Consider the following 13901-nt stretch of genomic DNA (forward strand, 5'->3'; position numbering starts at 1 on the left):
CTGCTATTGAGCATGAAGGTGCAAATGGAAAGAAAAGAACAGGAGAGTTAGAGGCAAGTGCAAAGAGACTTGGTGCTCACTTGGAGCTGACCAGAAGAAGAAGTTGTAACTGTGGATGGTATTGCTATACCCTGAGGTCTGGGATACAGGAGAAAGCTCAGTTTGGTGGGCAAGATGTCGGGTTCATTGGGGAATCTATTGATTTTGAGGTGTCTGCGGGATGCCAAATTTGGAGAGGGTGGGAGGGCTCTGTCCGTCTGGAGCTCAGGAAAGATGTTGGCCAAACATGAGTGTAAATGCAAAAAGATAACTTGAATGTTGAGGTAGTCAGGTGGATTTATCTCCTAATAGATTTTAAACCACTACTCTTCATCTCCTTGCCATCATTCTTGTCAAGCAACTTTCATTTGATTGGTGTGCTTACTTCTGCTTCAGCCCATTCTTACTCAGCTGGTGGAGTAAGTGTTTGAAAGTCAGAAGGAAAGCTGGGCATGGTGGCGCACGCTTGTAATCCCAGTACTTGGGAAGCTGAGACAGGATTATTGCAGGTTCAAGGCCAGCCTCAGCTACTTAGTGAGGCCCTCTGCAACTGAGTGAGACCCTGTTTTGTAATAAAGAATAAAAAATAGGGCTGGGAATGTAGCTCGGAGGCAAAGTGCCCCTGGGTTCAATCTCCAAACCTCAAAAAAAAAAAAAATGAGAAAGAATTTCTAATTTCCCTGCTTAAAACCCATAGTCAGTGACTTCCCTTTGTCTTTAGAGTAGAATTCAAACTTCTTACCATGGTGGCTAAAGGCCTTGTGTGACCTGGCTCTGGATTTCTGCCTGCCCAGCCACCACCATCTTGAGCCATTCTTCTTCCTCATTTGACCACACTCTAGCTCTGCTTCTAGAGCCTCAGACTTGTCTTCTGTCTTGTCATGTTTCACGTTCTCTCTCCTAGGCCTTCATTCCTACTGCTCCCTCTGCATGGGTTACCTGTCTCCAGCCCTTGGCCTGGCAGACTCCTCATCTCGCCATAGATGCCATTTTTTTTCAGAGGAGACCCACCCACCCTTGACTTTCTGTGCTATATTAGAGCCATCCTGCATTTTTCTTTCCTAGTACTTAACAGATTTATTAGTAGTTCTTGTATGCTAAGTATGTTTCACTCCATACAGTCTCTCTGAAGACAAAATCCATGCAGTATTTGGTTTACTATTGTATGCCAGTGCCTGACAGTCCTGAGTACATAGTTAGCACTCCTTGAATATTTGTTAGATTTGTTGAATAAATGAGGATCATAGTTGTTTTCATTTCCTGTCTTGAAAAACTTGTAAATTTTACACTGTCGCAAAGCAAATGGGACTGTGACTCAGACTTTACAATTCACATAGCCGATTTCATCTACTTTGGGTGTTTTCATTAAATTTTCAGTTGTTACTAAATATTCTTCAGTTCTGTGAGGTTGGGACATTAAAACTGCTGATCAAACCTTGGTGGGACTTTTTCCCCCTGCCTGTGTTCATTATGATTGGTTGGCATGGCCTGACTCAGTCCAACAAGGGTATGGCTGCCAAGTTTTGAAACTGAAAAAACTTGTACTTGTTCACTTGAATTGGGCATTTGTGTTAGTGAGGCACTCCTCTTCAGCCTGATTTGAGTAGCATCCCAATACATGCTGTTTGCGTTGCAGCTGTGGGAAAGTCCACCTTTGTGAAGTTACTCATGAAAACTTACCCAGAGTGGCACGTAGCTACAGAACCTGTAGCAACATGGCAGAGTATCCAGGCTGCTGGCACCCAAAAAGTAAGTTTTCAGTTGTGGTGGGTAGTTGACAAGCATGGATGGGTAATCTAATTGTGATAATTTAATTTGCTCTGCGGAGGCAAATTAATTTGAGTCTCTTTTTAAAAAATAGCTTTATTCCAGAAAGCAGACCACATATACCAGAGAGGATATTATTTATTTGAATATGTTTAGTCTTTATTTTTGTGGCTTTTATGTGTCTGAATAAATGTTTGCCTCCATTCTTTGTGGTCTCCCAATGCATGTCCAACGATCCTGGCTTTGAAGATGAATTTTGTCATTCGTACCTTAAGTACTTACATTATTATTACTGAAGCTGATCATCAGGATTAGTAGTTAATGTGTTAATAGTGACTTGTGTGTGTTAATGGTGACCTTTTTTAATAGAGTCGTAGAAGTTGGAAAGGACCTTGCACAGCATCCTGTCACAATTTGACTTAATGCAAGGCAATAGCTAACATTCATAAAGCATGCACTGTGTGCCAGGCTGCACCATACAAGCACTCCATGTCTCATTACATGTCACAGCTTAAGCTGTAGTGTCATGTCTACAGCTTTGGCAAAGGCCAAAGGGTTGGTTTCAACACCAGCCATGTTAGTGTGAGCAGGGAGGAACCAGTTTGGACATGCATCTTAGAGTAGCTTTGGAAGTGGCTTCACCATGCCCCCTAAAGCTAGGCGAAATATGCCTGCAGCCACCTGGAACATTCCCTGAGTGGCTTATTCTGGATTTTACCAATTCTGTTAGCTTTTCTTTGTATTGAGCCGCATTGAAGCCCTATGACTCAGACTCATTGGTTTAGTCCTGCCTCTTAAGTCTTAATTTTTCCACATGGCAGTCTTACATCTTACATACAGCTGAAGTCAATGGTGTGCCTACTTTTTCTCTCCTATCAAGTCTTAACCTCTTTCACGACAAACACCTCCAATTTTTCTCCAGACTATTCCTCATTCTGAAGTAACTTTGTCTAAGTAGTTATAGTAGGCTATAGTAATATACTAAGTATACTGCTTAGAGCTGAACACCAGAGTATCATGAAACTTGTTCTAGGTACCACTTTTCTGTTATTCCAACCTAGAGTTGTGGTACCTTTTGTGGAAGTCACATTGGTTTTTTTGTTTTTGTTTTTGTTTTGTTTTGTTTTGGTGGTACTGGGGGTGGAACCCAGAGGCTTTCTACCTCCGGGCTATACTCACAGACCTTTTTTATATTTTATTTGGAAACAGGGTCTCGCTAAGTTGCTGAAAGCCTCACTAAGTAGCTGAAGCTGGCTTTGAACCCGTGCAATCCTCCTGTCTCAGCCTCCCAAGCACAGGGATTACAAGCCTGCGGTACCACGCCCGGCAACACATTGGTTTTTTTTTATATATTTTTATTGGTGTATTGTAGTCATACATCTTAATGGAACAAAAAAACTTGTGGAGATATACATGCACACATCATCCAGTAAGCCCTTATCTAACACCCATCCTGTTCCCTCTCCCACTCTCCTTCCCATGCTTACTTTAGTGATTGGCTTTGATATGTTTAAGTACATCATGTGCTTTAAAGAGTTTCCATCACCCCCCTCCCATCTCAGGTCACCTTAATTGCAGATACTCGTGCATTGGTTTGGTAGTTTGGTTTTATTCTTTTGAGTAGATACCCATAAGTGGTATTGCTGAATCTTATGGTAAGTTCGTTTTCATGCTTCTGAGGATCTTCCATACTGTTTTTGGCATGTAGCTACAGAACCTGTAGCAACATGGCAGAATATCCAGGCTGCTGGCACCCAAAAAGTAAGTTTTCAGTTGTGGGTAGTGGCAAGCATGGTAATCTAATTAGTAATCTAATTGTGTTAGATTACTCATTAATGTGCAATCTCACCGATAATGTGTTAGAGTTTCTACTTCTTCACATCTGATCAATTACAGTTTATCTCTTCCTTGAAGTCCTCCTTTTATTTTCCACACTGATTCCCATTTGCTGAAATCCTGACTGCCAGAAGGTGAGTGACTTTGATGAGATGATCCCCTCACACCCAATTTTTTAAACAGAGGCCACTTGGATCTGGCAATTTGCTGAGAGGGTGAGTCCGCAGCAGCTTCAAGTGCTTCCTGCCCGCACGATTGCAGGGACCCGCTGGCCCTTTGCTGTGCAGCAGGCCTGGGCACCGGCCTGCTCACAGACCCGCTCAGCAGGCCCTGACACCGGCCTCACCGCTTGGCAGGCCCCGGCACCAGCCTCGCCTGTAAGGCACATTATTGAAGTTTATTTCTTTCTTTGTAATTAGTTTTTTTTTATGATGATGGAACTAGGAATTGAACCCAGGAGCACTCTGCCTCTGAGCTATATCCACAGCCCAGTTTTTTCTTTATTTTGAAACAGAGTCTCACTAAGTTGCAGAGGGCCTTACTAAGTTGCTGAGACTGATCTTGAAACTATGATCCTCCTGTCTCAGCCTCCCAAGTACTGGAATTGCAAGTGTGTACCACCACACCTGGCCTTTTCTTTCTTTCTTTCTTTCTTTCTTTAATTTTGAAGCAGGGTCTTGCCAAGTTGTTCAAGCTAAGCTTGAACCTGCAGTCCTCTTGTCTCAGCCTCCCACATACTGGGATTATAGACACTATCACATCTGGTTTAAGATTTTTGTTTTTAAGTTGTCTTGTCTCTTTATATGTCTGTATATGTGCATGTTTATACATGTATTTGTGAAATTAACTTTTCTATTTAGAAATTAATTATATATCGTTTTCTAAATATGCCATAGGTCACCTGTTAAGATTTTAAAATAATCTACAAATTGATACTCTTTAAGAGATAGAGCTTAATTATCCTTCCCTTGAAGAAGAGCTCAACTTAGTGATTTGATTTTAACTATTAAAATGTAGCAGAAATAACTGGGCTTTCCAGTGTAGGTCACAAAAGACATTGTAGTGTCTGTCTTGCTCTGGGGGTGGTAGCTTTCTTGCCATGAAGCAGCCCTGTCAAGAAGCCCAGAAAGGTGTGGTGGTGCAAACTTGCAATTGTAATTAAAAACTTGTAATCCATAGCATTCAGGAGGCTGAGACAGGAGGGTCGCAGTTTGTGGACAGCCCCAGCTAACTTAGTGAGGTCCTTTGCAACTCAGTGAGACCCTGTTTTAAAATAAAGAATAAAAAATGGGCTGAGTATGTAGCTCAGAGGTAGAATGCCCCTGGGTTCCATCCCCAGCACTCCCCCACCCAAAATAAATAAATAAATAAAAACTTAGTGGGTCTCCTTGGAAGCGGTTCGTTCAGCCCCAGTACCGCCTTTAGATGACAGCAACCTCAGCCAACTTCAAGACTGAAACTTGATGAGAAAGCCTGAAGTATAACCACCCAGCTAAGCTGTTCCCCAGTTCCTGCCCCAGGGAAGCTGAGACACTGGATGCTTTCTGTTCATGCCGCTCAGTGTCATCATTTGTTATGCGCAGGAGAAAAGTAATGCTCCTATAACCCCATTATCTAGAGGTAAAGTGGTTACTTTTTTTTGTCTACCTGTCTCTTCTTTCTACAAAGGAGAAAATATATATTTACATATATACTTAACTATAAAATATATACATAGTTTGCTTTTTTTAAACAAAAATTGTGATTGCCACCTGCATGTTACTTAGTGGGCAAAGTCTTTCTGCAGTGTACAGCATATGTGAAAATTTCCTTTAGTTATCTAGCCCTCCATATTTCAATGATAAATACCTTTATAGCAAAAAAAAATTGTGGCGGGGGCAGGGGAGAATGTAGTTGGGAGGCTTGAACCCAGGGGCATTCTACCTCCAACCTTAGCCCTTTTTCTTTTGTTCTTTTTCTTTTTTTATTGGTGCATTGGAGTCATGCAGTGGAGTCATACAATGGAGTACAAGATGGTGGAGGCATACATGCACACATCACTCATTTAGCCCTCCCCCCCCCCCGTCCCCTTCCCCTTCCTCCTTAGCTTAGCGGTTGACTTTGACATGTTTGTGAATGTACATTGTGTACATTAGGGAATTTCCTTCTTCCCCCAGCCTATCGCTCCCAGTTAGGCCTCCTTATTTGCTCGTCTATGGTCTTGCCTCCTTAGTCTAGAGTTCCTCCTATGACCCTTTTTCTCCCTAGCTTCTACATATTAGGGAGAGCATCTAATTTCTTACTTTTTGTGACTCACTTAGCATAATGTTTTCCAGTTCCATTCATTTCCCTGTAAATGGCATAATTTTGTTCTTCTTTATGGCTGATTAAAATTCTATCGTGTACATATCCCATAGTTTTGTAATCCATTCATCTGTTGATGGACATCTTGGCTGGTTCCATAGTTTGGCAATTGTGAATTGTGCAGCCTTTTTATTTTTTAATATTGAAACGGGGCCTCACTAAGTTGTTGAGACATGCCTTGGACCTGCGATCCTCCTGTGTGCGTCTCCCAAGGATTGGGAATTATAGGTATATAATAAAATGTTTGTTTTTAATAGCCAAATTTTGTATACCTGAATTTTTTAGGATAATCTAAAATTTTAATTTTGATGTCCAAAAATTATAGTTACTACTTATTATACTTTATAAAATTTCCCTTCAGAAAAGGAAACGCCTCATAATCTTATACTAGTTATTATTTTTTTTAATCTTTGCTAACTTAAGAGGTAAGAAAAAGTTATTTTATGTGTATTTGATTATCAGTGAGTAACATGTTTTTTTTTGCCATCCCTTTATCATTATTCTTTACCCCTTGCTTTTTGTTCCATTTTAGATCTTCAGCTTCATAAAAATACATTGTATGCAAAGTATATTATTGTCAAATATTGCTGATATTTTCCCAGTTTGTCATTTATCCCTCTATGTGGTATATTTTGCAATTTAATACAGTTCAGTTTTATGTAATCAGATTTATCCATTTTTTCTTAATAGTTATTGCCTTTGATATTAAAGTTTTTAAGCACCTCCTATTGCCCAAGATTTTAAGAATATTTATATTTTTTCTATTGCTTTTATGTTTTATATGTCTCTTCTTAAAGCTATAGGACTCTCATGTCTTCACAAATGGTTATCTACCTGTCCTATTAGCATTTTGTTTATTACCAAGTAGAATACATATTTTGTTGTTACTGTGACTAGATCTTTGCCCTATCATATTTTTCAAGCTGATTATTGATGTATTAAAACAGGTTTGTCTAACTTAATATACTCATATTTATTTTTTCTCTTGGTTTTATTTGCTTAGAGTTTTAGAAAATTCTAGTTGTTTCTAAATAGCAATCATTTGGAAGGGTTTCCAATATCCATACTGCGTTTCTGTTTTCTTATTTTCTTTTAGTTAGAGATTCTGAAACAATATTAAATGATATCAGTAAGGGGACTCTCCATCACCTTGTTTTAAGTTCACTTTTGTTATTCACTTCCATAGGTCATGTGGGGGAGGTACTCCTATTACTAATATATTAACTGTTTTATCAGTATCAAATAAGATTCCCATCAAAAGGTTTTTTTTTTTTTTTTTTGCGGTACTATGGATTGAACCCAAGGGTATTCTACCTCCAATCTACACCCCCAGCCCTAATTTTTTTTTAATTCTTTATATTTGAAATAGGGTTTCACTAAGTTGCAGAGGGTCTCTCACTAAGTTGCTGAAGCTGGCCACAACCTTCCTGTCTTAGCCTTCAAAGTACTGGGATTACAAGCATGTGCCACCATGCCCACCTCAAAAGCATTTTTATATAGCCGTAGGAATTTTCTTTTTTAATCTCTTAGTATTGGCCGTAGATTCTTTTTCTCTTGCGATACTGGGGATGGAACCCAGGGGCTTTCTACCTCCAAGTTACACCCCCAGCCCTATTTTTTAGTCTTTATTTTGAAACAGGGTCTCAATGAGTTGCAAAGGGCCTCACTAAGTAGCTGAGGTTGACTTTGAACCCAAGCAATCCTCCTGTCTCAGCCTCCCAAATGCTGGAATTACAAGCATGTGCCACCACACCTGGCAGTCATAGATTTGATAATGCACATTTCCAGAATGAATGTGTTTTGGTCATGGTGTAGTGTTGTTCCATTAGTTTGCTAATATGTTTGGAATTTTACATGTATATTGGTAAATGTAATTGGTGTTACTATTTGTGTAGACAGTTTCTGACTCTGGAAACTTAGGCTCTACAAGCTCACAAGCTCAAGATCAGCCTGGGCAAATTAACAAAACCCTTTTTTTTTTTTTTTTTTTTTTGGCAGAACTCAGGGGCATTCTACCTCCGAGCTACACCCCCACCCTAGTTTTTTTTTTTTTTTTTTTTTTTTTTTTTGTGGTACTGGGGTTCCTGGAAACCCTTCTACCTCTGGGCTACACTCCCAGACCTATTTTTATATTTTTATTTGGAAACAGGGTCACTTTAGCCAGCATGGCTGGCTTCGAACTTGCGTGATCCTCCTGTTTCCGCCTCCCAAGCGCAGGGATTACAAGTGTGTGCCACCATGCCCGGCTTACACTTTATTTTGAAACAGGGTCTCACTGAGTTGCGGAGGGACTCATTAAGTAGCTGAGACTGGCTGCGAACCATGATCCTCCTGTCTCAGCCTCCTGAATGCTGGGATTACAAGCGTGCACCACCATGCTTGGCTCACAAGACCCTATTTCTAAAGACAAAAGGGGGGGCCTTGCTTATACTAAGCAAGCATGTAACTTCTTATTACTTGACTATAAACTAATTATGGTTATAAATTAAAAATTTCCATACATTAGCCAGGCGTGGTGGTGCACGCTTGTAATCCCCGCACTTGGGAGGCTGAGACAGGAGGATCATGCAGGTTCGAAGCCAGCCTCTGGCTTAAGAGACCCTGTTTCCAAATAAAATATAAAATAGGTCTGGGAGTGTAGCCCGGAGGTAGAAGGCCCCTGGGTTCCATCCCCAGTACCACCAAAAAGAAAACAAAAATTTCATACCTTAAAGGAGGGTCTGAGTTCCATCCCCAGTATCATTAAATAAATAATCATTGATGATGTATTCTATTTTTGATATGTGGAAAAATTATTTAGGTGTGTGTGTGTGTGTGTGTGTGTGTGTGTGTGTGTGTTGCTGGGGATTAAACGCAGGTGCATTCTACCTCCAAGCGACACCTCTGGCCCATTTTATTTTATTCATTTTGTACTGGAAATTGAATCCAGAGGTATTCTACCTCTGAGCTACAACCCTATCCCTATTTTGTTTCTTATTTTGAAAAGGGGTCTCATTAAATTTCTGAGACCAGCCTCCAACCAGTGACCCTCCTCTGTCAGCCTCCAAGTACTGGGATTGCGGGCATGTGCCACCATGCCCAACTTGACTTAGCTCTCTGAGCTTTTTTTTAGGGGGTCTACTTTTTCTATTAAATTTTTAGAGAAGTATGTTATAATGTATGCTTTTACTATAGTTTGTCTTTCCTTGTATTTATAATTGGCTTTGCATTATATTTATATATTTCATTGCTTTAGTATTTCCTGTAAAATGGTTCATAGCTTTTTTTGGAGTCTTTTTTATTAGTTAATTATTCTTTAAAAAAAAAAAAACTCCTGCAGCATTTGATGCTTTGTTTCCCTTGATATAATGTAGCCACATCTGCTTCATTTACATTTGTATCTACTTTGTGGATTTTGCTTTCTGTTTGTTTTTAACAAATCTGTTTCATTTCAGGTGTAGTGTGTGTGTGTGTGTGTGTGTGTGTGTGTGTGTGTGTGTGTGTGTGTGTGTTGTGTGTTACTGGGGATTGAACCCAGGGGAATTCTAGATTTTTATTTCATTTTCCTCTTCCTCCATTCATTTAGACAGCATATCACTTTATTCTAACAATGGTACTTTTACACTAAAACATACATGTTTAAGCCTGTACATCAATGCTAATGGACTCTCTGTGGAAGAAAAAAAAGAAAAAGAAAACTAATGCTTTATTGCTTTCTCTTCCAGACTGCATCCCCAGATATATTAAAACCATGTAAAATTTTATAGATTATAGAATGTTTTTGAAGTATGAAATTTCTCTTAACAGTAATTCTTAAGTTGTCATTAAGCTGCACAAACACATTAACACAGTTACTTTATACTTAACTCTCTTCCCCTGGTTTATCTCTGTGTGCCATATGCTCTTTACCACATCTTCCCCTTTATTTTTTTCTTTCTTTCTTTGCAGTACTGGGGATTGAACCCAGTACTGCATTCAGCCTCCGAGCTACTCCCCCAACCCTATTTTGTTTTTTATTTGGAAATAGGGTCTCACTAGGTTGCTGAGGTTGGCCTCAAACCCTTGATTCTCTTTTCTCAGCCTCCCAACTACTGTGATTACAGGCTTTCACCACCATTCCTGACCTTCCTATTTCTTAATCTTTATTTTATTTTCCAGTTGGTTGGGATACATTCAAGATAAAAATTTTTTTCAGAAAGGATATGTAGGTATAATTTCTGAGTGGTTGCTTGTCTGAGGCTGCCTTTGTTTTATGTTGAAATATAAAGAGTAGCTTCTGTTGAAGGAAAGTGTTATGTGCTTTGGGTCCTTATTTCTTTGTAAGTAATTGTGTCTTTTCTCTTTTCATTGAGCTTTTTTGGGGTGTGTGTGTGTGTGTGTGTGTGTGTGTGTGTGTGTGTGTTACTGGGGATTGAACCTATGAGAATTCTACCACCAGGCTACACCCCCAGCCCTATTTTTACTATTAATTTTGAAACAGGGTCTCAGTAAGTTGTGGAATATCTCACTAAGTAGCTGAGGCTGGCTGCAAACCTGCAATCCTCCTGTCTCAGCCTCCCAGGCTTGCACCACCACGTCCAGCTCATAGTACTCCCTGTTTTATTTTATCAGTGAGGAGGCAACCTCTGGAACTCATTGAGGTATTTTTGTTTTCTCCTATTCAAACAACAGCTCTGTCTGAACAGATTGGTGCTCTCTCCTTTTAAAGTGCAGGATATTTTTTATATTCATTTTTTGTTCCTTTATTTATTTACACATTTGGAGGGATATTTGCATTTGTTCTGTAGCTGAGAAGGGTTCTTTCACAAAATGTGTAGGCTTCTATGTGGTTTTTGTTCTAGAACAGTATTCCTTTGGTAACTCAAAGCCACTGATACAGTAGCCCACACCCAGTCCACCTACTACATCTGCCAGCATGCCCCTGTGCTCCATCAGGCATTCCACAAACTCTGCGACACACCGTGAGCTGCTCCCAGCCTCTAGTGACACCTTCAAACCCCAGGAGAATCAGATTTGTCCCCGAATGCGGCCGGCTGGTAGTTTTTGTACATTGGGGACTGGAAGGAAGGAAGTCCCGAACACACCTCGTTTCTGCTAAAGCCTTTCGGAGACCTGAGACCCTTCCTTATAATCCGAGGGTGCTTGCTGTCAAGTCAGATTGAACTACTTCTTGTTGCCTAGTCTTCACGCTATTCACCCCATTCTCCCTCCTTATATATTTGTTTGCACCTGAAATAATTTCTTCTTTGCTTTTTTTTTTTTTTTTCAGTACTGGAGATATAACCCAGGGGCATTCTACCTCTGAGCTACACCCCAGCTCTATTTTTTTATTTTTCTTTATTTTTAAAACAGGGTCTCGATGAGTTGCGGAGGGCCTCACTAAGTAGCTGAGGCTGTCCACGAACCACGATCCTCCGGTCTCAGCTTCCCGAATGCTGGGATTACAAGTGTGCACCAGCACACCTGGCATGAAATGATTTCTTCTTAATCCCTGTTTCTATCTGTGAGGATTCTACACATCATTGCCCCGGGTAATGCCACTTTTTTCTGGGAACGTCCTAAGATCCCTCTGCCATGTGTTCATCACATGTTCCGCCTTGTATTTTTGCCTTTCATATCCTTGTCTTCCCTTTTCATTTGCATTGTGAGCTCTTAAGTTAAATTACCATGTTCTGCTCGCCTTTATAGGAGAGGTGTTAGAATAAAGAGATGAGAGGAAGCTAGGCTTTAATTCAACACTTGGACAAGTAAATTGCTCAACCTCTAGAAAATAGTCCTAACAGCATTACCTATTTTATGAAGCTGCTTTGAAGGTTAAAGGAGATAACATAACACAGAAAACACTGAAATAAATATTACTTCTTTTTTCTATACCCTTTACAGCACCTAACCCATGGAGTGCCTCATCCATACAGGCCCTCAGTTAAAGGTGCTTTGCACAAAACTCATTTTTGCATTGAGTCAGTGATAGAGCCTAGAAAAGAATTCAGGGCCTCTGTGATCAAATACTTGTCCAACCTGCACATGCCAAGTAAACAAAACTTAAGCCAGGTGTTGGTGGCACACACACACATAATCCCAGTACTTGGGAGTCTGAGACAGGAGGATCACAGGTTCAAGACCAGCATCAGAACCTTAGCAAGACATTTTTTAAAAGCAAGCATTTTAAAAAATAGAGCTGGGGGGTATCACTCAGAGGTTGAATGCCCCTGGGTTCGATCTCTAGTACCACAATAATAATTTTTAAAAATTGCATTTCATAGCCAGGCTTGGTGGCACACACCTATAATCCCAGTACTGAGGCTGAAATAGGAGGATTGAAGGTTCCAAGCTAGCTTCAACAACTTAGCAAGACCCTTAGCAACTTTGAGATTCTATTTCCAAAAAAATTGTATTTTATAAAGTCTCTAGAATAGAGTTTTGTTTTGTTTGTTTGTTTGTCTTAACAAACAGATTGTAACCCTTCTTTGAAAGATACAGAATTCTGTTTGTTTGCTTGGTGGGTTGAACTTCCAAATAAGCAATTGCTTTCTTACCTGCCTTAAAGTTTTAAAAAGAGAAAGCTACGGATAGAGTCTCAAAAGCAAATTAACATAGTGTTACTGTTACAACAGAAAGATTTGATTGAAGTAGAATTTTAGATGGTTGTTGATTCCCTCCTCTCTAAACAGATTCTCTGTGTGGTTTTTCCTCTACTTTATTACATTGAAGGTAACATTGTCACCTTCTCTGTCAGATTCTCATCTAGTAAGGTATTACAGTATTTCAACTAAGCTGGAGGATCTGATTGTAATGTTTTTTTAGTGGAAGGAAACATTTGCAGATTTCTGCATTGAGTGCTAAACCTTTTTAGGGGGAGGTGAAATAGTGGAATAAATACACCTTCTGGGGAATTCTCCTTTTGTAATCCCCTGTAGGCCAGCACTACCCAAAGTCTGGGAAACCTGTTGGACATGATGTACCGGGAGCCCGTGCGATGGTCCTACACATTCCAGACCTTTTCCTTTATGAGCCGCCTGAAAGTACAGCTGGAGCCCTTTCCTGAGAACCTCTTACAGGCCGAGAAGCCCGTACAGATCTTTGAGAGGTCGGTGTACAGTGACAGGTAAGACACAAGCCTTCACCAGCCATGTGCCCTGTACTTAACTCTGCATGTGTTCCCTACTTGCGCCAGCCTCACACCTCTCTAACCATTGAGCATTATGCTTTGAAAAATCGTCTCCTTTTTTTTTTTTTTTTTTTTTCCAGATCTGGAGATGGAACCCAGAGGCATTTGACCTCTGAGCTATACCCCCTGCCCTATTTTTTATTCTTTATTTTGAAACAGGGTCTCACTAAGTTGCAAAGGGCATCACTAAGTAGTTGAGGCTGTCCGTGAACCGCAATCCTCTGGTCTCAGCCTCCCGAATGCTGGAATTACAAGTGTGTGCCACCACGCCTGGCTTCGTCTCCTTCTTAAAGACAACTCTATACTGATTTTTTCAGAGTTGTAATTCTACTGAGTTATCATATACATCAAGAAAGAAGATTGTCGTTTTCATAAATTAAATGCATTGAAACTCCCACAGTGCCACCAACTACAGAAGAGACATTTGTGATTGGTTATTACCTTGAATAAAAAAGGAGACAGAATTAAAATTTGTGTTCCTAAAATTGTAATAGAAGAGTCATTCATTTTCTTTTTATTCTTCAAGAAAAAATACCCAGGCAGAAATAGAACCTTTCTGAAACTGGCATGTATCTCCAATTTACCCTTTTTTTAATGTGCTTTTATTGGTGCATTTTAGTCTCACATCATAATGTAAATCATGTTGACAGTGACATACATGCACACAGCAGACGGTGCCCTCCATATTTACCCTTTTGACCCCTTTATATATAATGGGATTTATTGCTGACTAGAACCTGGAGTGGACACCAAGTACCTGTGTACAGGA

The 13901-nt window shown here is 40.0% G+C and overlaps 1 protein-coding gene across 3 annotated transcripts in view; it reads left to right on the forward strand.

Annotated features, from left to right (window-relative positions):
* Nucleotides 1-13901, forward strand: part of DGUOK (deoxyguanosine kinase) — a gene marked incomplete at both ends in the record, with an annotated part of 42295 nt that overhangs the window by 11010 nt on the left and 17384 nt on the right. Inside the window, 2 exons of one of the 3 annotated variants that reach the window (XM_080711270.1) lie at nucleotides 1676-1788; nucleotides 12882-13069. In XM_080711270.1, the coding sequence (XP_080567396.1) occupies nucleotides 1676-1788; nucleotides 12882-13069 (301 nt within the window). Of the gene's footprint in view, nucleotides 1-1675; nucleotides 1789-3510; nucleotides 3568-12881; nucleotides 13070-13901 lie in introns of those variants that run through there. The other 2 variants (XM_080711272.1, XM_080711271.1) reach the window with 2 other exon arrangements.

Source organism: Muscardinus avellanarius (assembly GCF_963383645.1).
Source record: "Muscardinus avellanarius genome assembly, chromosome: 15".
Lineage (NCBI taxonomy): Eukaryota > Metazoa > Chordata > Mammalia > Rodentia > Gliridae > Muscardinus > Muscardinus avellanarius.